Source organism: Sciurus carolinensis, chromosome 8, assembly GCF_902686445.1.
Source record: "Sciurus carolinensis chromosome 8, mSciCar1.2, whole genome shotgun sequence".
Classification (NCBI taxonomy): domain Eukaryota; kingdom Metazoa; phylum Chordata; class Mammalia; order Rodentia; family Sciuridae; genus Sciurus; species Sciurus carolinensis.
The window spans coordinates 78,994,748-79,022,193 of NC_062220.1; the positions used below are offsets into that span (position 1 = coordinate 78,994,748).

Sequence of the window (27,446 nt, forward strand, 5' to 3'; positions counted from 1 at the left end):
ATAGCCATGATACAGAAACAACCTACATGTCTGTAGAGAGATGAATGGATAAAGAATTTGTGGTAACGCAAAACATACATTGGAGAAAAGATATCCTTTATAATAAATGGTGCCAGGAAAAGTGGTTGTTCATATTTAGAAGAATAAGACTGGATCCTTATCTTTCACCCTACTCAAAAGTCAACTCAAAATAGATCAAAGATCTACCTAGGAATTAGGCAACTCCTAGAAGAAAACATAGTCAACATTCTAACATATAGGTAAAAAGCAATGACTTTCTCAGTAGGAGTCCTAACACTCAAGAAATAATACCAAAAATTAATAAATGGAATGGCAATTAATTAAAAAGACTCTGCACAGCAAAGGAAACAATTAAGAATGTGAAGCGGGCTGGAGATATAGCTCAGTTGGTAGAGTGCTCACCTTCCGTGCCCAAGGCCCTGGGTTCAGTCCCCAACACCACAAAAAAAAAAAAAAAAAAAAAAAAAAAAAAAGAAAAGAAAAGAAAAAAAGAATGTAAAGAGAGAACCTGCAAATTGGGAGAAAATCTTTACTACCTGCTCTTCATATGGAGAATTAATATCTAGAATATTAATAAAGAATTAAAAACTTAAACACTAAAAACAGAACCCAATTAATAAATGGGCAAATGAACTTAACAGACACTTCTCAAAAGAAGAAATACAAATGTCCAACAAATATATGAAAAAATATTCAACATCAGTAGCAATTAGGGAAATGCAAATCAAAACTATACTGAGATTTAATCTCACTCCAGTTAGAATAGCAGCCATTGATAATAAAATCAATAATAAATACTGGAGATGATGTGGAGAAAAAGGAACACTTTTATACTTTCACACTATTATTTCGTAGTACAACTATGGAAATCATTATGGAGTTTCCTCAAAGACTAGAAATGGAACTACCATATGACCCAGCTATACCACTCCTTGGTTTTTATCCTCCAAAATTAAAGTCAGCATAAACTATAGTGATACATGCATACACAATTCACAATAGTCTAACTATGAAACCAACTATGTATTTCATCAATGTGTGTTCATCAATAAATGAATGAAGAAATGCAGAATATAGGCACATTGAAGTTTTATTCAGCCATAAAGAAGAATAAAACTATGTCATGTGCAGAAAAATGGATGGAATGTGAGAACATTGTATTAAACAAATAAGCTAAACTCATAAAGTCACAGATTGTGTTTTCTCTAATATGTGGAAGCAGAGAGAAACAAAAAGTGGATCAGGGTAGGAGTTGTAATCTCATGAAATTGAAAGGGGATCAATAGAGCAGAGGAAAGGGACCGTAGGCAAGGAGGATGGGAGGGAAGGGCAAATACTGGGGCCTGCTATTAGCCAAAGTTTATTGTTATATTCTGTGCATGTGTGAACATGTAACAATAACTCCCACCATATGAACAATTATAGTGCACCAATAAAAATATGGAAAAAAGGATTTGTGGTCACACACACACAACACACCCAACACACACAGGAATATCGTTTACCCTTAAAAAAAAGAAGGTAACCCTACCATGTGTGTCAACATAAATGAACCTAGAAGAAATTATCTTCAGTGAAGATAAAGATGCAGAAAGAAAAAGTACTATATAATCTCACTTATATATGGGATATAAATAGCCAAACTCATACAAATAAACAGTAGGATGATGGTTGCCAGGGGCCAAGGAGTGGAAAATGGAGAGGTGATGGCACAAAAAGAAACAGCAAGCTAGCATGTGATTTTATTGAGCCTACTTGAATAATGCAGGATAATCCTCCCATCTCATCTCTAATCTTGATCACATCTGCAAAAACTCCTCTGTTCTTTAAAGTAACATTTTATAGATTCCAGGGATTAGGATATGGGCATCTTTGGGAGACCACACTTTTACCACAACCAGTTACCAGAATTCAATTCTTTAACGTTATTAATAGTATATGGCAGAAAACAGTTTAGTAATCCTTTGAAATTTTTGAGAATTAGATAATGAATTTACTTTTTAATTATGGTATGTTACATTAATTAGAAGGTACTTATATTCAGTGATATGATGTCATTTGACAAATGTCTACGCTTGACTACCACCTTCTAAATATTGCTTTAGTTGCATCCTATAAATGTTGGTATATTGTATTTTAGTTTTTCATTATGTTCAAAATACTTTTAATTTCCCCTTTGACTTCTTTGACATCTGAGTAATTTAGATGTGTGTTATTTAGTGTTTGATATTTTTTTTTCAAATAGCTTTCTGCAATTGATGTATAATCTTCTAGGGTCAAAAAACACTTTTTATGATTTAACCCCTTTCACATTTACAGAAGCTTATAATGGTATAATTCCATTTATCTCCTACTGCTCTTTTTATTATTTTCTCATGTAGTATACTTTTATATATATTATAAATCTCCACATTAAATTAGCAGAAATTTTTCTTCAATTAGCTGAAAATTTTAAACAAGTTGAAATTGTGTGTGTGCATGTGTATATGAGAGAGAGACATATAATTAAAAATTTTAAAATATTCATATTAGACCACATATTTAATCTTTTTAGTGCTTGGTATCCACTTGGGCAGACCCAGGCTTCCATCTGGTATCATTTCCTTTCAATCTGAAGAATTTCCTTCCACATTCCTTGCATTACAGTTCTGTTGGCAATAAATTCTCTCATCTTTTGTTTATAAGGAAATGTTTTTCTTTGAATGATATTATCATTTGGTTTAGAATTCTATAATCGACAATTATTAACGCTTTTGTCTTTCCAATGTACCTATTTTTCCTTTTTCTTTGTTTTTTGATGATGAGTGATCAGCTGTCATTCCTTCACTGATGTCTTAATGCCTTTTCTGGCTGTCTTTAAAATACTTTTTCTTTCTTTTTTAGATGTTTTTGAATACATAGACTCTTGGTATTTGTTCTGCTAGAAGTTTATAGAGCTTCCTGTGTCAGTGGCTTGCTGTTTTTGACAAAAATTGGAGAACTTTTAAGTAATATTTCTTCAAACACAGTTTTTTTCTGCTCATTCTCTATATCCTGGGTTTCTAAGGGTTCTGTGTATATGTATGTGATACTTAATGCTGTCTCACTGGACATGATGCTCTCTCTGTTCATTATCTTCAGTCTTGTTTTCTTCTCTATACCTCTGCTTGGATAATTTCTTTTGACCTATTTGTATGTTCATTGTTACTGTTTTCACTTCTTACCAATCTGCTATAACTCCTTTCCAAATTATTTTCCCTTAACACCTTATACCATTAATATCTAAGTTTCTTAAATATTCCTTCTTTACAGCTTCCATCTCTCTTTTGAAATTTTTATTCTCTTCATTACACCTATCATTTCATTCCCTGTCATAATAACCACAAAGTAGTTGATAATTCTGAGTCACTTGTGGTCTGTTTATATTACCTTATTTTCCACTTGCACATTAATACTCTTATTTGTTTCTTTGTATGTCTTGTAACATTTGACTATATGCTTGGCATCGTGTTTAAAAATAATAAAAACTAGAAAGGGTTGTTTCTTTGAGTTTGATTAAAAAACTTGTGTTCAAACTTCTTCAATGATTTTAAAAAGTGATTCTTTTTGATTTTTTTTTGTTGACAGGATTAAAGATTTTGCACACCCTTCTTCCTCCTAATCAGGTGTGAATTTCAAAACAATTCATATTTGAAAGGATGCTGAGGTTCGTTCTTGTTTCAAATTTTATGTCTCTTACTCATAAAGGACAAATATAAGTGATTAGAATGGAAGCATATTAAATTGTTTCTCTATTTGATTCTTCAACTTAAAAGAAGGAAAAACACATATGTTCCTCATATAGTGCCTGCATATGTAGTGTTGAATGGCTGCCTCAACATCAGAGGAAGGGAGAAATCTTGGCACTTACATGTCAATCTTGTGGGGAACTCCTTGCTCTCAGCCTCTTACTTCCTCTTGTATTAGGTGCCTGAATGCTTTCTGAACCTGAAAGTCAGCTTCTGTGCTGACTTTCACACCACTGAAAAGCAACAAATAGGGAAACATTTAACAGATTTTGGGTGAAGTAAAAAGCAAGTCTGCCTGTTGCTCAGATTGTTTGCTGAAGACCTGTTACCTATTTGGCCTGCCTGGTGTGTTCCACTGCAACAACCATTTCCTACTAGGTTTTTATCCTACCCATTGCTTTTCTGATGGCTAATATTTCAATTCCTAGTTTGTAGTTTTAACTGCCTGCTCCATGGTAATTGGATATGCTTATATCCAACCTCTTCATCTGATGCTTGGTTTGAACTGTCCAGATTTCATTACTCGTCTGTGGTTTAGCTCATACTGACTGAAGTTTGCTGTATCTTACTTAAGACTCTGTGTCTGCTTCCCCTCTAAATCTTGCTGACCTCTTCTCAGTCACTGACACCTACTTTACACTTGTACTCAAAGTCTTAATGATATTTTTTAAAAAATAACTTAGATGAGTAAGAATGCTTCCTGAAATAATTCTAATCTCAAATCTGGCATATGCTTACAAGAATTTTTTTTTTTTTTTTTTTTTTTTTTTTTTGGTCCTCACTATTTAAAAGATCAAACAAACAAATAATATTAATGGAAAATGTGTTCAAGTAATTTATGTTTGTTTTTTGGTCTTTGATAGTGTTAAATTTGATACCTGCTGGTTATGTATATTGCAGATGGTCCTTGCTTTTTTGTTTCAACCTCTGCAAAGACATTGTTTTGCTTTTTTGATACCAATGTCCAAATTGCACAATCTCATACATACTCAGAGAACATATATTTTACACTTTTGTAATTTTATATAGCAGTAACTTTAGTGCATATATACGCACATGAATTTGCTATAAATGAAGTCTGGTCAGTTCACTTGATGTTCTTTTGAATGATGTTAGTATGTATATAAGTATTCATAGTTCTTTGGTTGCAAATTTTATTTACCTGCCTCGTTGTAAACTAAATTGATCATATTTACTTGTTAGCTAATCTCCTTGTAGGTCATAGTCATGGACAATTAGAATTAATGCAAAAAGAAAACCATATAATCAGAATAATAGCAATATGGCCAAAGTTAAAATTATCTACACAAATAACCTTTAGTTACTTTTAAAATTTTTGAAATGTCCTAAATCCAATTTAAAATATTTGTATGCATGGTATGGTATCAAAAATATTACTACCACCATGTAGTAATATAAATGAATACCACCATGAATATAAATGTACTGTAGTTAGATATGAGTAAAATGACAAAAGAGATCTTACTATGGGACATTCATTGGTATAATCCTTCTCCTCCAGCATAATCTATGCTCAGGTCTTGGTCGTTACTATTATTTTGTAATATTGCATTTAAAGAAGGCTGTGATTATTTTTCTTTTAAAAAATGATTTCTGGTTTCATAAAAAAACCGGCAAAAGCAAAACCTCTTTTGCCCTCATTCCTGTTTTCTGAAGATTTTCATACTGAGTCTCCGTTTGCATGATAAAAAAAAAAATACCTGATTTTTTTTTTTTTTTTTTTTTTTTTTTTTTTTGGTCATTGTGGTCCAAAAAACAGTCATATTTCAAAAAAACTCAGCCAATTGAATTGTGGGACCTTGTATCAACTGAAACCACTGATTGATAAACTAAACAAATTGCTTTCAGGGGGTTATTATTGCCTTACCAAGATCCACACTCCTGATGACTTCCTCCCTCACACAAAACCTTCATAGTGGATCCATTGTTATTATTTTCATAAAAGGCTCAACTTAAATTACATGTAATACAAGCAGCATCAGATGCCTCATCTCCTTCCTACCAGGAGCCTGGTTTTTCATGAATCCATTTAGATCTATCTATAGCCACAGCTTTGCCAGGCTCAAGGCTCTGGGCATTATGGACCACAGATGCCAGGTTTCCCAAAAACTTTTCCAGTGCTGTCATCAAGCGCCTTCTTTCTGGGATCTTCAGGAGCGGGGCTGGCAGCTGTGCATATGCTTTGGAGTCCACCATTCAGTTAAACTGCTAATGTTAGGCTCCTGTTTTCCTGGCTCCCTTGAGCTTCCTCAAAGAAACAAAATGGTATCCCATATGTCCCTTATTGTTTTCTTGGCAACTCTCCCTACCTCCCTTAACCTCCCAGATTCTAGTATGATTGAGACAATCTTTCTTTGTGAAACTTTTCTCCCTTAGAGGCTGTAGATTAATAGCATTAATTCTAAGGCAAACTTGTCTTTTTAGAGTTTCTTTTTAAGGCTGAAGTTAATGGGTTTAAAGGCTAAATTGTATATTCCAAATTTTATGCATACTGGTGAACTACAGTTTAAAGACGACCCAAATGACTGACCTTGATTTATTAATTTAAATACAAAATTTTAAAAATGGTTTCAGATATTGTTAGGAAATGTCTACTGACTAGTAATCCTTTCTTTCTCATAAAGAGTCACTCATTAGGGTAAACCAACTACCTACAACTCTTAATAGACAGTATACATTTCTTTTTACTTCTAAGAAAGATTTGATTTCAAGACATTAAGTCTGGAAAAGATATATTCTTACTTTCACAATATTGTTGCCATAATATAAATCATGTGGAACTATTTTTGTCACAGAAATTAGTAGCAGAAGGGAAAGTATAAAACCAAGGATTTGCAGTTATTACCAATGGGGACCTTGAAGGAAGTTGATATAAGACATGTTGAATAACATGTTGTGTCACATTCATAATAGTAAAATTGATATTGGCGCTTACGTAGCTGCTCATCAACAGTATAGCTCTTCCTGAGCTATTCCTGAAAAGTGGAAACTGAGCCAACTGTTGCCCAAACTCTTACATGGTAAACAGAAGTGGGGGAGGTAAGGCAGAAGAAGAGAATATTTGTCCTGAGTTGTTATCTGATAATCTACATTCCCAAATCCATTATCTGACACTAGTAGGAGGGGAATGTAGTGCCCATCCAACTTTCATGTACATCTTACCCCCAAATTTTAGCATCCAGTGATATCAACAAAGACACTGTGTCTATTTCCATGGGAACACTTTTAGTTTAAGAATTGAATTTTATACCACTATGATCATTTATACTACTACGATCTGTGTAACCAGCACTGTTTTAGATGGAGAAGCATAGTCAAATCAAGTTCAAGTAAACTATCATAGGTGTTCCAGAAGGCATTACAGAATTTGATTGGCTTTTTCAATGTTACTTGAATAGAGGTGGGTAATTCTTATAACTGAAGTGCTACTGTAGGAAATGAGCAATATTATTTATATTTAAATTCTGTTAACAGATGTGATTACCCATTATCTTCTATACCAAAAACAACTAAAAAACTCTAATAAGACCAGCAGATGACACAATTGCTTCAAGTACTGATATTTAAAAGTAAACTTTTAGTATAATAGGAGAACTTGGGGATATTTATTTAATTAAATCTTTCAAAACCATTATGTCTTTACTATGTTTCTGACTTGACCTCTATGCTACTTAAAATAGAATCAGAAGTTTATTTCTACAAATAAGTTTTTAAAACCTGTTAAACAAGATAATGCATCCTTTGATTCAGTTATTCTCTTGCAAGTAAAAGACTTGTATACATGGAAAATAAGTTTATTGAGATATTGAAAAGAACATTTAAGAGCAAACCAATTTTGGGGGACAAAAGTTATGCTATACTAGCATAGTCATACATTTAAGGTTCTGGCTGCTTTCAACCCTTCTTTTAACCAAAATAAAAGGGCACATGCACATATTTGATAACTACATTTGTCATTGAATATCAAAGTAGATTAAAATATTCCCAACTATCTTCCTTTAAAAAAATTCTTTGACCTACATATAGGTAATAAGTGTTTCTTAAAGTCATCTTCACAATTGATGATGCATCAATTTAATCTTTTTGGCAAAGCTAGGATTTTGGCTTCCAGTGAAATATTTCAACCACATAAATATTGCATATGAATTTCCAGTTCAGCAAATGCATTGGAAGCAATAATTCAACCATCACATCTCTACTTGGAAATGCATGCTGTAGAATTTTTCCATGCTTTGCTTGGTTTTGTTATATATTATTTCACTAAGCATTGATACTTTGGTACATTTAGAAATACCTTAGTAATGATACTCAAGATTTGGAGGCAATTAATGAACTCTAAATTAGCAATGCGCTAAAAGAGAAAATGCAAAAACAAACTCCCAATCAGCTGCTCTGATATGCTCAATTAATCTTTGGATAATAGGCAGTTGCATTATGCAGAAAACATTTTATTCCACAGGATTGGTTTATCTGATGTTCTTATAGCTTTCCAAAGGAGAGTTACATTTTTTAAAAAAATTAAGTAAAAATATAATATTTACTTAATATACTAAAAAAGAAACACAATCATTTAATCTTTTGTTGTCAGTTCATAAAGATCAAATAGACTTTCTATTCTCTACATTGTTATCCAGAGCAAATAAACCAAAATTAGAAAGTGACTAATGGGATGACTGGATATCATGGGTAGTGTTAGTTTAAGCTCTAGTTCATGGCTCTTTCTTAAAGTCTGTATAAATCATTGCTTTTCTGTTTTAGATTCTATGTTTATTTGTTGATTCTGGTACATAATGCACTCTTATTATATCACTCTCACAGTGTGATTAGATCCTTATTTTCCTGGATTTTGAAACCTAGCTTCTATGGTACAGGTTGGAATCAGTAGTGGAACCATGGAGTTGGGTTTGTAATGACCACAGATATTAGAGATGGGCATTTCTGCTGCCCATTGGGCAATCTTATGAACACAAGTAAAATGGTTAGATAATTTTCCACATTCTGAACTTTCTGTACCCATAATGACCATATGGATAAACTCAGCTTATGTGGAGTCAAAAAAATGAATGTTTAAAGTGGTTTTCCAACTTTGTTTACTGTCTTCCCTTTATTTGCCTAGGAAAATTTCAGTATGTATATAAGAAATAAAAAAAACCAAATTTGACATTTTTGATAAATTTGCTCAGAAAATGTAAATTTTATCACATAAAAATAGGCTAAACTAAAATGATTAGATTACTTTTCCTCAAATCCATTTTATATATGGGCAGTGTCAAAGATTTTTCTTTCCTGGATATCACATAGATTATATAGGGTAATCAAATATTCTGCTGTATTTCCTCTCATGATGACACCAAATAACATGTCATTTCTCCCCTTTAAACCAAAGAGAAATGTCCATATGCTAAGCTAAACAATGAAGTAGGGATGTGAGCACACTCAGTACTTCAAACATTGTTAATGTGATAATGTTAAAATACTGTTGAAGCTCTACAATTGGTCATGCTCATGACTGGAGCAAACAAAACTGAAAGGAGTAAATCAGATTATTGAAACAAAAATTATATCATAAATTTGATATAAATCCATAAAACAGTACTTTAATATGCATTTGCTTATATTAATTACTTGGTCATCATAAACTTGAATAAAATATAAATCAAAGAGATTTACATTGGGTAAAGTAGAAAAGAATTCAAAATTGTATGGAATAATATGGCATTTCTAGGTTTTTATACTACAGATTGCAATGGTCACAAATTAAAAAGGAAAAGTATAAGTAAGTCCATTATATGCTCTCCAAATTTTGTGAGAACAGATTTTCTTCACAAAATGAAAATCATTATCTCTTATCTGTATTTATGACAAAATAATAAACCAAGTCACTGAATCTTTTATTTTACATTATGAACATTTTCTTATAATTACATTTTGAAAGGCTAGCATTGTTACTTTAAAATAAGTAAAATTAAGTATTAAAAAGATTCACTGAAAAATATTAATTGATGCTAATTGGGAGGATGAGGTAGGCAGGGCGGTAAGTTCAAAGCCAGCCTAGGCAACTTAGTGAGACTAACTCAGAACAAAAATTAAAAGGGCCAGGAATGTAGCTCAGTAGTAGAGTGACCCTGGGTTCAATCCCTGGCACCAAAAAGAAAGAAAGAAAAAATTTAATTGAAGAAGTATATGTTCTTCAACCAAGGAAAAATCCTTGTTGACATGGTATGAATACCACAAATCTTTGTGCCAGACATTAAGGGATACAGAAAAACACAAAACAAATTCCCTGTCAAAAGCTCAGAGTCCACTCTGAAAGAGAGAGATTTCTATAAGAATAATATTTTTATTTTAAAGGATGTCAGGTCTATTTCTTCAATTCTAATGCTCCATTAATTATTAGGCACAAAGTATTTTATGTAGTTCTGAGAAAGAAGGTACTCTCAAGTCTAATAATTGCTTTCCTACAAATAACTGGGGTGCAAAATCTTTAACCTTTGCAAGACTAAAGAAGAATTTCAAACCATGGCCAGACTGGAGAAACAGACAACAGGATAAGAAAAAATTCAGTGTGGAATCTATACACAAATTTATTTTTATCATTCTTTACTGACCACCTGCTATATGCTAGGTACTGTGTAAATGTAGAGAATAAAATGGTAAGGAAAAAGGAAATGCTTCAGTGCATGGGGTTGTGATCATACACATCACACTAATGGAAACAAATCAAGCAATCACTCTTAGAGGTATATCATTACAAGTGTAGATGAGTTCTCAGAAGTATTTGGCAGGTCTTTGAGTATCTTCATCCATTTGTGCTTCTAAAACAAAATACCACCAACTGTGTAATTTATTTTAAAAATATATGTTTTCTCACAGTTCTGGAGACTTGGAAGCCCACAGTCAAGGTGATGGCACTCTGGATTTTCTAGTGAGGGCTGTCCTTTGCTTCCCAGATGGTACCAGAAGAGTGTGTTGGAAGAAGAAAGGGACAAAGTGAAAGGATGTTGAGGAGTTAATATGCCTCACCCAAATCCAGGCATTGAACACTTAGTTCCCAATGTGACTGTTTAGAATAGGACCTGTAAGGAGATGATAAAGGTTATTTAAGGTCATAAGGACCTTAATCCAACAGGTTTAGTGCCCTTATGTAAGATGGAAGAGACAGCAAAGTGCTCTTTCTCTGAGTGCTCTGAGGAAAGGCCATGTGAGGACTGCAGTGAGAAGGTAGTTACCTTCAACTAGGTCATGAGCCCTCACCAGTCACCAAACCCTGCTGGGCATGGACCTGGAAGTTTTAGCTTCCAGAATGGGAGAAAAGAACTTCTGTTGTTTGAGCCACCCAGCCTGTGGTATTTTGCTATGGCAGCCTGAGTGTACTAATATACCAGGGGGAAGGGGTATGTTGGAGGGAAAAAAGAACAAAGTAACAAAGTACAGCAGATAAGTGAATATAGTCTTGGACCTGAAGTCCAACCCAGATAAGAAGGAAATTGAACATGGTGGTGGGATGAATGGCAAATAGCAAAAATTAAATAAGGTCAATGGGTTGGGAGTCCCAGTGCATCTGAGGCTTTCACTGGAAAGATATGATAGTGGGAGATTAGGATACTTGGCACTGAAATAATAAAGGTGAAGTTGTTATTGGTAATGACAGCGTCTAAGAGTATGACTAAAACAGAAGACAAATACATTAAAGGTAAGGAGTCATTCAAGTGGATTTTCTGTGTGGATATTGAAATCAATAGCAATAATTACTGTAGGAATGATGGAAATAAAGGTAGATATTTAAAAGGTAAAATATTCAAGGAACAGGCACATATATAAATACATCAATTTAAGTAATAAAATCTATAGGAATTGGTCATGAGATAAAATGAGATGAAGAAAGATTATGGAGAAGGAGACATTAAAGACAACTACCTCATTGGTCTCTAACAGAGCCAATGACAAATCATGATATAGTTGCTAAATGAAAGAAGGCTAGGAGATCAAGGTTTCATTTTGAATATATTGAATTCAAAATGACCTTGAGATATCCAAGCGAAGATATCAAGTGGGTGAGCTAATATGATGCTCTGTGCTCAGAGGAAAATTCATCCTGGAAATAGAAATCCATGTAATGTCTTATAATGGGTAGCAACTGAATTCATCCATCTATCTACTCCAAAATGGTAGAAGCCTAAGACATGGTCTTGAGTAACATCAATAACTAATGAACAGAAGCCTGGTTAGGAAGTAAAAAGAGAGGTAAGAAAACTAGGAGAGAGTGAAGTCAAGAAGCCAAAGGAATAATCCTTTAATAAGTGAAGATATAGCCATTAGGGTTGAAATTTAATTAGGGTCCAGTAGGTTGAAAGAGTAAAATTATTGGATTCAGTGACATAAAGGCCATTGGTGGTCCTTGTAAGAGCATCTTTAGTGATGCAGTTAGTTTATTAAAGCAGAGGTTAGGAGAAGGAGCAAAGAGAAAGCAGGATATATTACCTATACAAGAATTTTGACTGTTAAAAGAAGAAAAAAAGTGTGGCAACTGGTGGAATTGATGAGATTTAGGATGTATATGCATATCTATCTATCTATCTATCTATCTATCTATCTATCTATCCATCTATGTATCTATCATCTATCCATCTACTCCAAAATGATAGAAGCCTAAGCCTATATGAATCTCAGTGAAGTACATTAAATAGAAAGGGAAATTTTAATATAAATTTAACACATGGTGAAAAAAAGTTGGATAAATGAGAGTAGGAGTGGACAGAGTCCAAACTGCAGGTGGTGAGACATCTCCTCTGTAGTAACAGAGCACAAGGGAGCTGGAGTGCCTTAACCAGCACTGTGTCAGTCATCTTATTGTGTTCTAACTTTTCTTTTCCTGGGTCACTTAATCTTTGTTGTTGTTGTTGGTGGTGGTTTATAGGAATGTGTTCTGGGGAGTGGGTGAAGTGGGCTTTATGATCTCAAAGCAACACTGAGAAATGGGACTATTCTAGCTCCGTCTTTTATTGCAGGTCAATCTGGGAACTCTGTGAGTGTTATGGTTTAGATGTGGTGCCCCCAAAAGCTCACGTGTGAGACAAGAAGGTTTGGAGAAGAAATGATTGGATTATGGCCTTAACCTAATCAGTGAATTAATCCCTCATGGGATTAACTGAATGGTAACTGAAGGCAGGTGTGGTGTGGCTAGAGGAAGTGATTTCATTGAGGGTGTGGCCATGGGGTATATGTATCTGGCAAGTGGAGGCCTCTCTCTGCTTTCTGATCATCATGTGAACTGCTTCCCTCCACCACACTCTCCTGCCATGATGTTCAGCCTCACTTCAAGCCTGGAGGAATAAGACGGCCTTCTATGGACTAAGACCTCTGAAACCGTGAGCCCTCAAATCAACTTTTCCTCCTCTACAATTGTTCTGCTCGGCTCTTTTAGTCACAGTAGTGAAAAAGCTGACAAAAACAGGGAGAAAAGGGCTACAGTGTGAGCAGAGGGCAGGAGAGTCAGCTCTGGCAGGTTTCAGCTAGGAACACCTGGAGGCTGGAGGGGAGCGGATGTTCCTAGGGGCACAATGGAAGGTTTGGTGCATACTGATGACTGACAAAAGGTTTGTTGAAGTTGTCAAGGAGATCCTTTTTAACCTAAAATCAAGAAGTTTAGAAGTAGTTTAGCAGAATGGTGGCAGTTACAGGAGAAGATTGTAAGTGAAAGGCATATGTTCAAGGAATATGACTGAAAGAGACAGGAGATGCAATTCAAATTCTCTCTTTTTTTCTTCTGTAACTCTGCTAATGACCTATGTAATTTCATTTTTGTATTTTTTCTCAACATGAACTTTACTTGGATTGACTTCCTGTACATAATGCTTTCTTAATCTTTCTTCTTTGAGTTTTGACATTTACCCTGCCCAGAATGTTCTTTAAAAATCTTTTCCTATCTCTGTGACTACAACTCTTTTGGTAAGACCTATTAACATCTACCTCTCAGATTTCCCTTTGTTTTATAACTTTCTCTTTGAACGAACTCATAATTTTTGTAAAACCATTTGGAAAATATATAAAATTATCATTAAAAATAAAATCACATCTATTACCTTCACTTCAGAGATATCATATTGTATATATTATTGGCACTACTACTTTTAAAATTAACATTATAAAGTCCTTTCTGTTTCACTGAATATTTAAAACAAACTTTTGTGGGGAAGAAGCAGGTACTAGGGATTGAACCCAGGGTCGCTTAACCACTGATACACATCCCTAACCCTTTTTATTTTTTATTTTGAAACAGGGTCTCACTAAGTTGTCAAGGACCTCACTGAGTTGCTGAGGCTGGCTTTGAATTTACAATCCTCCTACTTTAGTGTCCTGAGCTGCTGGGTTTAGAGGCATGTGCCACTGCATTCTGCTAATCAATTTTTAATGACTATCTAATATTCCATGGTATAAATGTGTCATAATTTATTAACCATTCTCTTAATATTAGCTAATTTAGATAATTCCCAATCTTTAATTATAAATTAAACATGAACTTTTACATAAATACTTGTATACATAGTTAATAACACTATTAAAGCAAAAATCCTATAAGGAGCTTACCAATTCAAGGGATTTGAATGTTTTTATAAAGGCTCCAGATATAACAGTTAGATTATTTCCCAGCAAGAATGTAAGGTACATTCAACAAGCATCATATAAGTGGATAAGCTGTGACTCTTGTCAGCAGAGAGCATTTTCTAATATTCCAATTGCCTGGGTGAAAAAATGGCTTCTCATTCAGTTTTTCATGTATATTTATTTGATTACTTATTAAATAGAATATTTTTCTTATGATTGTTGGTAACTGAATGTTTTCTTCTTTGCATTATGTGATCATGCCCTTTACCCATAAATGTAATATTTTAATTTATAAAAAACTTTTAGTATTGATAATCTAAAATTTTTTATATACCAATTATATTTTCCATGCCTTGCATTTGTTTGTTTTCCTCATATTATTTTGCCAGTGAGTTGAATTGCATCTATCATAATCTTTACAGAATTCTCCATTCTCAGCAGATCTACAATAGTACTCCATAGTCTCAACATAGAACCTTAAAATTTTAATCTTGACTAGGCATGGAACCACTATGTGACCCAGCTACACAAATGCTCGGTATTTATCCAAGAATTAAAATTGTCATAATATGATAATACATGCATACCCATGTTTATAGCAGCACGATTCATAATAGCCAAACTATAGAAGCAGCCTAGGTGTCTATCAATGTATGAGTGGATAAAGAAGTATGGTATAGGCCAGGTGTAGTGGCACTCACCTGTAATCCCAGTGGCTTGGGAGGCTGAGGTAAGAGGATCACAAGTTCAAAGCTAGCCTCAGCAATTTAGAGAGACCCTGAGCAACTTAGCAAGACCCTGTCTCAAAATAAAACATAAGACGAGCTGGGGACGTGGCTCAGTGGTAAAGTGCCTGGGTTCTATTCCTGGTACCATAAAAAAAAAAAAATGTAATGTGGTATGTATACACAATGGAGTTTTATTCAACCACACAAAAAAAATGAAACAATGTCATTTGCAAGAAAATGGATAAAACTTGAGATCATTATGTTAAGTGAAATAAGCCCAACTCAAAAGGTCAAGGTCAACGGTTGTATATTTTCTCTCATATGTGGAATCTTGAGAAGAAAAACAAAGAAAGGTGGGGATGTGATCATGTGAAAAACAAAGGAAGATCAGAGGAAAAATAGGAAGTGGGGAGGGAGGGTAGAAGCACTGGGGAGGGATATTAGCCAAATTATATTATTATAGTGTGCACATGTACTAATAGATAACAAATCCCACCATTGTGGAAAACTATAATGCACCAATAAAATATTTGGAAAAGAATTAAAAGATCAAGGAGAAAATAGGGAATTTTTAAAAAATTTCAGTCTTGATTGTCTTGTATAGTTGATTAACTTTCATATTAATCTTTTTATGCCAGAGAGATACTACCTTAAGAATAAGAACAGAGAATATGTTTTATTACTCTCCCAAGATTTTCCTTCCCTCCCTCCCTTCCTTCCTTCCCTTCCTTCCTTCCTTCCTTCCTTCCTTCCTTCCTTCCTTCCTTTCTTTTTTTCTTTTTTTCTTTCTTCAGTACTGGTGATCAAACTCAGGGGTACTCTATCTCAGAGCTACATATATCCCTAGTCCTTTTTATTTGGGGCTTGCTATGTTGCCCAGGCTGGCATTGAACTTGTAATCCTCCTGCCTTCACAAGATTTCTAATTAGCAATGTTATCTTATGTTTTAGTTCATTATCTGCTGCTATAACAAAATAACACAGATAGGGTAATTTATAGACAATAGAAGTTCATTTGGCTTACTGTTCTGGAGACTGGGAAGTCTGAGAGCCTGCATCAGAATCTGGTAATATCTTTCATGCTTAGTAATAACATGGCAAAAAAGAAGCAACATGTGTAAAGATACAGGAAAATGTGGTCAAATTCATTCTTTTCATCAGGAACTCACTACCTCAGTAACTAACCTACTCCCATATGAGGACAGAGCCCTCAACACTGATTCACCTCTTAATACAATTACATTGGGGATCAGTTTCCCTAATGTGTGTCTTTAGGACACACATTAAAGAATAGCAATTTGTAATTTACATCTGAGACTGTCGTTTTATATATACACACCAAGATATACAGCAAATCAACTCATTGCTAATTACTGTAACAAAAATTATATGTATATTGAAAAACCTAGGGCATAGATGATTTTTGTCAATACTTTTATTCTTACAGTTAAAGATTTGGAAAAAAATCCCTTGGGAATATTAAAATTATTTCAAAAGTTTTCAGATTATGTATTAAAGAAGTATTCTCTTTTGAGCATGTTACTTAAGTCATAGTTAAGTGAAAGGTGGTGTGAACCATATGATGAATGATTATTTTTCACATCAGACAACCAACTCTTCTGAGCATGCTGGCTTTGCAAGGATTTATAGTTCCCTGCCTTCATGCTGGAGTTACTTCAGTTTCCCGTGATGCATTCCAACTAATCTGTAGGTTAAGGCATTCCTTGATCATGGATAGATCTGATTGCTACTCAGCCCTGGAATTCTTTATAAAATTCCAGAACTTGGGCTACAAATTGACTTAGGGAATCCAATAAAGTTGCAAGTCTTGGCAGTCATCCAAGCTAAATTTATAGACTGGAAGAAATATGGGCTTTCCATTGTTCTCTTTTTCACCTTTGTGAGGTTTCTTTTGTGTCTATGTGAGTGTGTGAGTGTAAATTTATCATTTTGCTGACATTGAAGTGGAAATAACCATTGAGAGGATCCAGCTAAAAAATTTTCACTTTGGATCTTCTCAGGTCTTTCCAAACGTTGACCTAAACTTGCACCAAGAGTGAATTTCTTCTCCCTTTGTAGAATGTTGATGTCATGAAAGAAGTTGTTCTTGAAAATGAATCATGCAAATATAATAGCTGACATGCATGTTTGCCAGCTAGGTATAACTCCCAAGTTTCTGTTCTTCCCCTGGCTCTGTGGGAGCCTTCTTTTTGAGACATGATCTGAAAAAGTGTGATCATACGTATTGTTTCTATCCATTCTGCGACATGGTAATAGGGGCAAAAAAACAAGGTCTGGAGCATCTAAGAGAATTTTAAGCGTGTACCTGATGTTCTGTAGGGTGTAGAGAGCCAAGCAAGCCCCTCGTATCTGTATCTGACCACTGAAAACCTGTCTTATTCTTACAGAATGGGTTTGCTGTTGTAAGGCCCCCAGGCCATCACGCCGAAGAATCTGCAGCCATGTAAGTACCAGGAACTGTTGCCCATCTTCAAGCACCACGGTTCCTGGCGGTCACCTGCCCCATGCATGTTTCTGAAGCCTCTAATTGTTAGCAGATGGACTGAAAAATCTTGCGAGGTACTCCCAGAAGCAGATTTATGGCTTCAGAGATCATATAGCATTTTAAAAAATGCTCTGAACATTATTTATAATGGTTTTCCTGGATGATTTGCTTTCTTATTTCTCTGTTCTTCTCTATTCCGCAGGGGGTTCTGCTTTTTTAATTCAGTTGCAATTACCGCCAAATACTTGAGAGACCAACTAAATATAAGCAAGATATTGATTGTAGATCTGGTATGTATTCCTGGCCAGAGTTGCGTTTCCAGTGACTCTAGATAAAAGGGAGTGGATTTGTATTTCTCTGTTAGGTTGTCTTGCTTTTAGCACTTGCAAACAACTGAAGGGTGTGTTTCCTTTGAATGTGGAAACTCATTAAATTCAGGATTGCAGTTCTGAAACCATAAACATTCACGTTTCACTTTCATGGTGTTAACTGCAATTTAATGAGAAGAAGGCGCAGATCAGGGCAACTTTTATGATCCTTAAATGAATTGATACTTCCACAGTTAAAATAACCCAACAGAACCTGAATTTACTTTTCCCTACAGAATATAGACTTTAAATAGTCAGATGTGCTGGAAAGAATGCTGTTGCTTTGGTAACCAATTGGCCACTTCCCCTGGTTAGCAATCATGTCGCTTGTTGTGCAACAGTGGTATTATTAAAACAAGTCAGCATGTCATTTTTTGTGAAAAGATCTCAGATCTCAGATGCCAGTTTGGGATGACTCCCTGCAGGAACTCTGAGTGATTAAAAGTCAAAGGCATTAACTTGGTCTCGCATTTTAACCTGATGCATTCTTACACAATAGTTATAATTTGTTTAACAAATGGTTTGTTTAAATGCAGATGACACTTGGCATGTTGTCTAAAGTATATTCCTGAATAATGAGCTGGAGATCTGCCCCATACAAAAAAGGACCAATCCAGGAAGGGGCGAAAGAGAACTGAATGGTGATTTATGAGCCCCGTTTTCGGTTTGCCTCCAGTTCACGAGGAGGTGTAATAGGTTGTCTGACAAGGCATAGACAGGAAATGAACCCTGGCATCCAAACCGAACCTGCTACATCTGCACTTAATTAATTTTTGCAGGTGATAAAAGATTTAAAGGCAAAATATGTTAAAGGTTTTTTTGAAGTGCAAGGCTTAATAGTCTAAATCTTGTTCATATCTGCACTCATAATTAAATCTTATTGGAAGTCGTGGCCTCACCCTCCAGCCCTCTGATTTAGTTAAACAGGCACACCAAAGGGTTGAGAGAGCACAAACAAAGCCATGTGAAGAAATACTTAGTTAAGTTAAAATGAAGATAAAAGGAATGGAAGACAGATAACCATTTCTAGTGCTTGGTTGGAGTGGATGTTTTTCACACTCAGTATTACAGCCTTCCTGTGAACACTTTTGTGGAAAGAATATTGAAGCCTAGCTTTCCATGTAGTTTTCCAAACATGCTTAAGTTTTAGTGTAGGTCACAATTCCTCACTAAAAATTGTGTTGAGGACCTAGATATACTGCAGCAGCAAGGTCCTAAAAATTTTGCAAAAATAGACATCCCATATTCATTCAAAAGGACATGTTAAGTAATTAAGGATTAATTTTTCATGAATTATAAGAGATTACATTTGAAGAAATTATGATGCTCCTGGTGCTGTAAATTCTATGCTAGAAAGATAAACCCAAAATGGAAGAAAAGATAGCAGATGAAGACCAAAGATTGTGCAAAAACAAACAAAAACAAAAACAAAAAATTTGCTAAGATTTCTAAATTTGTTCAAATTATGTGGCTATTCTTGAGTCTTTCAGTGATTACCTTCTGAGAAATTTCTGCTATCATTTTATGGTTCTATGAAGATAATCAATGAAAGTATAGAGTCCCTTTTGAAAGTACATTTGTGATATCCAACTCAAAAACAATGAATTATAACATAAATGCCTATCTTATGATAGATGGATACTTTATACTTCAGAGGATTTACATGTGAAGTTTTGTTTTTGTACATTAACGCAGAAATAAAAGACTGCTGGAGATAATCTGATATGATTTATAAAATAATTTATTTGGTAGCTCCAAGGAGTTTCCTGTAAGCTTGCTGGCCTTTGATTATGAATTTGCTCCATTATCCAATCATAAAGGATACTGATTTCCCAATAGGCTGTATCAGACGAGAAGTTTTTGTTTCAAATTCTCTAAATGTATGAAGTTTTGTCCAAAGGGTTACCTCTGAGATCACCACCAACCCACATATTCTTACTTTCAAGTCTTCCAAATTCTGCAGCTGCAGGGCTACTTTGAGGAAATTCCTGTTTCTTCCAGCTGTGGAGAAGGAAGTTTTAAAGTGCCACGTGGCGCTGAGACATCCGTTCTCCCTGGCTGACAGGTCTGTTCTGCGAGTTAGCGAAGGAGAAGGGGTGAAGGTTCTCCAGTGGTGGAAAAGCTTCATTCCTGCACATGCAGGGTCATTAATATTGGCTGGTGGGTGTGAACTAGCCCCACACATTCTAGGGCCAACAAAAAGCAGGGCTACTCCATTGTCCAACAGCTAGTTTTGGGCTTTTTATATGCCTGGTAAATACAGAACCATAGTTCTTAATTCACTTCCTGTTATGGGTCATGGTCAAATTCAAATGCATTGAGCACTGTGTCCAGATATGATTCCAGTTGGTATGTGAAGGTCATTCATTCCATTTCTCTTTGTGGGGAAGAGCCCAAACACATTCACTCTGGAGAGGGAGCAGGTGTACCAGCTTATTACACATGAGACTGGCCATTGTGTTCAGGCTATGTCCTAGGATTAAATTTGTTTGCATGACTCAGGTAGCTTTTGGGTGATGTGACTTTTAATTAGAAAATAATAGTTATTAGTTTTTCTTTTTGAAAAGAATAGCTTCGACAAATGTCCTTAGATTTGGGGAAATTTCATTTCTTGATCAAATACATTTAGACCTTTGTCACAAGTCCTTGCACTAAATGATTATGGGTGATAACATTAGGTGGTAGAATGTGTGATTTATTCAAAACTATTTTGATATAAGATTGAAAACATAGTCTAAATGCTTGTGCAGAATCCATTTTTACAGTGTCCTTTTTTAATGAGAGATAACTTTTTGCATTTCCCAGCATATCTGGGAACCATGGTTTATTTTAAGGCTTTTGATGATTCAGTTCATTTCATTTCTATAATAATTTTTTATAAGCACCAGTAATTTTCCTACCTTGGTCTATATATAGTATGTATTTGTTGCTGTGGAGAAACAGCATCATTTTGTATATATGTATGTATATAATTTGTATGAATATTTTATAGCAAGGAAGACTGAAAAAATAAAGATATCTTAAAATTTATACTGTATGTTGTTGTACAAAACACAAGATAAACTTGGATTTAACGTTATTCTCTAAATACTTAATGACTATGAATACAGAGCCATGGATTTCCTTAATACTAGAATGGATCTATATAAATTAATGAATAATTTCATTTCAAAACATTATTATGCTGTGAACAAGATTATATTTCTTCAGGAGTGTGTGGACTAATAAGTACCCAACATATTTTTCAAGAACAAATGATTTCACATTTAAAATTATAATTTTATTTGGCCTTTTAAGAATAAACCCATTCAATGTTCCTAGAAAAACAAGGGTAATCAAAGCATACTTTTCTGCTTTTCCAGTTGCATATACATTTATAACCCTAAGTATTGTTGCATAAAGGAAATGAAGCATCTCTTAATTTTTTTTTGGGGGGGGGGTCCTTTCTCTAGATATCTTGTAGCAAACACAAAAGTCATTGTGAGTCAAGTTGTTTCATTTTTGTTCACATAAAGGAAATAATTTTGCTATCTCTTCCTTTACTTTGAGTATTTAGAAATCCAGAAATTAATATATTTTCAGTAAGTTGCTTTTTTTTCCCTAATGTGTATATCTATAGATGGAACAAGTTTCTGAGATGATCTGTATCTTCCCTAACATTATGATTTCTTAATTAATTTGGGTTAGGCATGCTATACAAAAGGTGGAAAGATTTTTGTATGTCTACCACAAGGATGACGGGTTCAGTGTAGGTTTTCATAAAGTACCAAAAGGAGGCTTTGGTAGAGTCTAGTGAAGCAGTTCTGAGCTGGAGGTTGGAGTGGAGACAACTTACATAAATCTCAATAAGAAGAAATAATGCCCAACAACTTCACCTCTCAAATTTGCTAAGAAAATCAAAGCGATAATGGATATGAATTTAACTATTACAATTAAGAATTTGTCATTTGGAGTAAGAAGTGAGTTCAAGACCTAGTCTTGGGCTGGGGTGGGGACTCAGTGGTGGAACGCTTGCCTAGTACATGTGAGGCACTGGATTAGATCCTCAGCATCACATGAAAATAAATAAAATAGGGATATTATGTCTACCTACAACTAAAAATCAAAAAAAAAATTTAAAAACCAAAAGACCTATTCTTACAACTTATTCTCTACATGATTTTAGTAAATTATTGACATTGTCTGAGCCTCAGTTTTCTTATTCTTTAAATTAGGGCTAATACCATGTACCTCATATAATCATTAAATAATTCATGCACATTATTTAATATAGTGCCTAACTTCAAAATTATAAGAATTATTGTTAAAAATACTGTGATTCATACTGATAAAGTAAAATACAATTATATGGTTGCAAATTACCGAAACTTTTTATAACAGAATCAGAAATATAAGTTAATGATATAACAATACTTTAGATTGAACACAAATGCATAGACTATTATTTTTAAGAGTGTTCCATTTTATTTTTGTTCAGAAAATAGTAAGCCTACTAATTGTAGTTCTTACTACCTGTAAGGACATTAAAGACATTTTTAAAAAATGCTATTTTATTTTGCATTCTTAGGTTAACTCTGACATGTTTGTATTAAATGCAGCCAAAAAATAACTGTCAAGTTTTGAGCCATTATCATACACAAATATTCTAAGAATATTTCATTTGTTTGAATGAAACAGGCTTTTATTTTTGAGTTGGAAGGGGGAGTGGTGTGGAAACAGAAAAGGGAAAAAAAAAAGATCAGGAAGAAAGCTGGGAAGAGAGCCATGATATAGTATTAAAATTAGGCAGATTGGACAAGATTGCACAAAGCCCTATACCATCTTTCTGCTTGGGCCCAAATGATTTAAGAGCTAATGAGCTCATACTCCCTGTGTCTTCCACTCTTGCCGTCACAATTTTACCAAAATGAAGTATGAAGTCTTTTTTGCATCTGGCATCTCTTTTGAAGTGACTCTAACTGCTGAGGGATTGCTAACTGAACTGAATGCTTCAAGAAAGCCAATTTATTCAGCTGGTTGCAAAGCCTTTGACCTTAATGGTGGGACTTGGCAAATCAATGCATACACGTATGTTTAGTGTTCTGTCAAGAATTGCGAAAATGCTCTGTAAGCCATAGATCCTTCTGCAAAATACTAGTTTGTAGTTTAAACATTAGTCTTTTTTTCAGGGGCCAATGAGGCTAGTTAATTAAGCCTGAGGGGTTATGAACTGTTGGCAGTTAATAAGTCATAAAATTCCTCCATAAAACAGGATGCGAGATTCCATCACTGAAGGAAAAGAGTACAAAGAGCCGGTGTATAATATCTAATTGTACCAAAGGACTGGGCTTTTTCATGACTGCTCATCTGGAGTCTCCAGGGCATGCTCGCTGTGGTTTCCTGATTTTTAGAAGCCAGTTTAAAAAATGAGTGCATTAAAGGGTAATTTGCCTGAAAGTTCAGGAAGTAAAGGGGTGGTGTGGAAGCAGGCTGAATAGAAGAAAGAAAAAGAGGGACACAGTGAGAAGACAGAAAATGAGGAGGGTGGGGTAGGAAGACAAGGAACTAGAATCAGAAGGTTGTCTCCATGCAGAGTTAGACATGACTGTATGTGTCATCTGTTTTCTTTTCCCTGTAGGATGTTCACCATGGAAACGGTACACAGCAGGCCATTTTATGCTGACCCCAGCATCCTGTACATTTCACTCCATCGCTATGATGAAGGAAACTTTTTCCCTGGCAGTGGAGCCCAAATGAGGTTCGGTTTATTTCTTTAGAGCCCCACTTTTATTTGTATCTTTCAGGTAATTACATTGCATGATTACCCCTAATTTTCTTGTCCTTTGCTGGTGTTTTAAATTACACGAGATTACTGAATTGTCCCACAGGACCAGAACCAGTGCAGAACAAGTGCATAACCCAGAGCACTGTTGTCAAGCAAGGTTGGGCTGATTTGATGTGTTGTTTGATGTTTATTTCAAGAGGTCCCATGTGCTTGTTTTCCTCTCTGTTTGCTTTGTTCCCTTTGCCCTCTTCTCTACCTACTCTGGTATGTTTCTCTTCCTAGGTTGGGACAGGGCTTGGAGAAGGCTACAATATAAATATTGCCTGGACAGGGGGCCTGGATCCCCCCATGGGAGATGTTGAGTACCTTGAAGCATTCAGGTTGGTACTTCTTTCTTTCTGAAAATGCCAAATTAGAAAACAAATGTCCATTGAAACAACACCAAATGTGAAAGAGAAACATAAATTTTCAACTAGGGTAAAGTATTGCTAAAAGCTATATAGGAATATGTGTGAGAAAAAAAAGGTGTATCAAGACCTAATTGTATTTATACAGGGTATATTGGCCAATGGCCCAGACATCCTCTCTATTCCCCTCAAAGAAAGGCGGGGGGAAAGACTTTATTTTTAAATAGTTCTGTCTGGAAAATTTTGCCTATTATAACACATGACGTGATTTACAATAGACTTAGCATATTAATGTTCTGAAAAGTTCTTCACTACCTATTTACTTTGCTGAACAGCTATTTCCCAAATTCCACTGGTCTACAGAGTCCCTGTTTTACACAGTGTGGGTTGGCATTCCTCGTTCTGAGGAGCCAGCTCACCTAGGAATGGAGGCCAAGGTTATCTGATTTGAAGGTAAATGACTTCTGTATATTTTCCCTCCCACATTAAGACATTAACCAATTATTGGCTGTTCAGTTTCTCTAGGAGCAAATAAAATGTATTCATACTGCATACTGCTACATTTTTTGAAAGTGAAGAGTTTTAAAAATTAATTTAAACACACGCTTTTCCTTCTTTTTTTTGAAATGTAATTTAAGAAAAGATAGTTCTTCTCTGAAATTAAAAAAGTTCAGTCTTTGGAAAGGTGTCTGTTTTAAGAAGAAATAAGAAATATCAGAATGTTTCGATATGTGCCTCACTTGCAAGATTTTAGGAGATTTTAGCATATTGGTAATACATAATTGCTTAGATGTTTAGTTGAAAGTAAACAACTAAAAAAAGCAAACAACTACATATAAAGAAGCTTGAGAACTCTTTAGTTTTGAAATTTGCCATTTATAAATTCCCTAAAAGAAAATCCTGTTAATAATGTATTTGAAACTCTGGGAAATAATGGGAAAATTTTCCAATACATGAAATTTGGATGGGTTTCTACTATCTTTTGTGTCATGCATACTTCATTTTCTCATTTGAAGGTCACTTCTCATTAGAAAGGCATCCAGGAAGAGTGACAGGAAAATAGTTACTTAAAAGATGCATTTAAATTGAATATATTTGACTTGGTATTCAAGATACAAAGGAAAATTCTACCCACATTATAGATATTTGGGAAACAAATATACATAGCAATGTGTATAATATGTATTTTAAAATGGCTGAAATAATGTAAATTTGAGTTGCGTATTAAGGTATTTTGCTTAAATTAGCAGTATAATATTTAAATATTATATTAAGAAATAATAGGAACAGGTACAGTGGCTCATGCCTGTAATCCCAGTGGCTCAGGAGTCTGAGCCAGGAGGATCGTGAGTTCAAAGCCAGCCTCAACAAAAGTGGGATGCTAAACAACTCAGTGAGATCCTGTCTCTAAATAAAATACAAAATAGGACTGGGGATGTGGCTTAGTGGTTGAGTGCCCCTGAGTTCAATCCCCCATACCCCCACAACCCAAAAAAAAGAAATAATCAGGGTTTAAGTGTATGAATTTTCTTTTCCGATATTGGAAGTGTCACATTCACAAATAAGATTACTTTGTGTTAGGTTGCTTTTCCTCACTGTGACCAAAGTACCCATCAAGAACAACTTAGGAGTTATTTTGGCTCACAATTTCAGATATTTAATCTGTAGTGGACTGACTCCTTTGCTCTGGGCCCAAGGAGAGCTTGGCAGAAGGTCATGGCAGAGGGCATGGCAGAGGAATACTGCTCATCCATGGAGGTCAGGAGGCAGAGAAGACAGGGAAAGGGTCTGCAGCAAAGATGAACACTTCTGGACAACTCCTCCAGTGACCCACTTCCTCTAGTTATGCCCACCTGTCTAGAGGTACCACCCAGTTAGTCCATTCATATTAGGATGGACTGATCAGGTTACAGTTCTCATAATCTAACCATTTACATTTGACTATTCCTGCATCAACACAGGAGCTTTTGGGGGATACCTCATATCCAAACCATAATGATATCTCAAAGGAATCATATAATTGTCTTGAAGACATATGATATATGAATCTGTCTGCTTTCCAAGTTAACCTGGTAACTTGAATGATACAAAGTTCTCAATCTCACTATAGCATATCATCATATTCATTGATCTGTAATACAGATCAGATTTCTTAGTACTGTAATACCACTTGTGATGTAGCTTTATACAAAAATGAATCATATATGCACACTTTATATAAAAATGAATTATGAATTAGGTAGGCACAACAGTGAAGAACAGCTTATATTTTGTGCCTGTTCCTTCTTCATATTGGAAAGTGAATGGTGAATGAGATTAGAATCCCTTTGAACACAACCATTTTCACTAAATAATATGAAAACAGATATAAGTACACGGTATTGTTTTGTGATTGAAATGGTAAGTGAATCAATTTTTCCTGAAAAGTGACTGTCCTCAAAAACAGCACATCTCTGACCCTGAAATGTAAACACTTTATATTAGCAAACTTCTCTGAACTTCCCAGTAAATTCATTACCTGAATTTAATTACAGAAGTGGCATTATTTATCTAACTTGTAGAAGTTTAAAATTGTGGTTTTTGTGTTCATAGTTACTCCAGATTTATACTAGAATGATCCTATTGATTTTAAATTCTATCATATATGCTATTTGATGTTCATGCTCAGAAAAACTTGTGAATTTGTAGTGAAAAAGTCAAGAAAATAAGTTAATCATTCAGAAAACATTCATTGAACATATCTGTCAAGCACAGTGGTAAGCACTTGGAATTCAAACTGTTTTTGCTCTCAGGGATCATTATAGAAGTGTACTTACTGTTCTAGGGAATCCCAGTGCTTAGAATAAAATAAATGATTCTTCCTGAAGGTTTCAGGTAAGGCTTCATCAAGTATTGTTCCACCTGTGTTTTAAGTATGAGTGGGAGTTTACAAGAGTGAAAAAAAGAGGTATTGGAGTAGTGAGAAATTCACACTAGGCAGAGGAGTAACACTAAGAAATATGGAGTCCAAGAGCCAGAAAGTGTTCTTTCTTGTTGCTTCAAGGGCATGAGGGAGGAGATTGATGGAAGGAAAATGGATCATACTTCATAAAGTCTTTTACCCACCTTGTCTATCATCATCATCTGTCTGTCTTTCTTTGTAAGATAGACTCCCCAATATTTTTGATATAGTATTATTGTATAAACCTATCGCTGTCATTTGAAAATGTTCCCCAAGGGCTCATGTGTTAAAGGCTTGGTCCCTGATGGTGGTAACTTGA

General features: G+C 34.8%; 1 protein-coding gene across 1 annotated transcript in view; it reads left to right on the forward strand.

The window, feature by feature from the left end:
- Positions 1-24,158, forward strand: part of Hdac9 (histone deacetylase 9) — a 701,371-nt gene extending 677,213 nt beyond the window's left edge. Inside the window, exons 21-24 of the mRNA XM_047560086.1 lie at positions 17,550-17,605; positions 17,850-17,937; positions 23,633-23,752; positions 24,062-24,158. Coding sequence (XP_047416042.1) covers positions 17,550-17,605; positions 17,850-17,937; positions 23,633-23,677 — 189 coding nt within the window. The 3' untranslated portion in view covers positions 23,678-23,752; positions 24,062-24,158. The remainder of the gene's footprint in view (positions 1-17,549; positions 17,606-17,849; positions 17,938-23,632; positions 23,753-24,061) is intronic.
- The last annotated feature ends 3,288 nt before the right edge of the window (positions 24,159-27,446 follow it).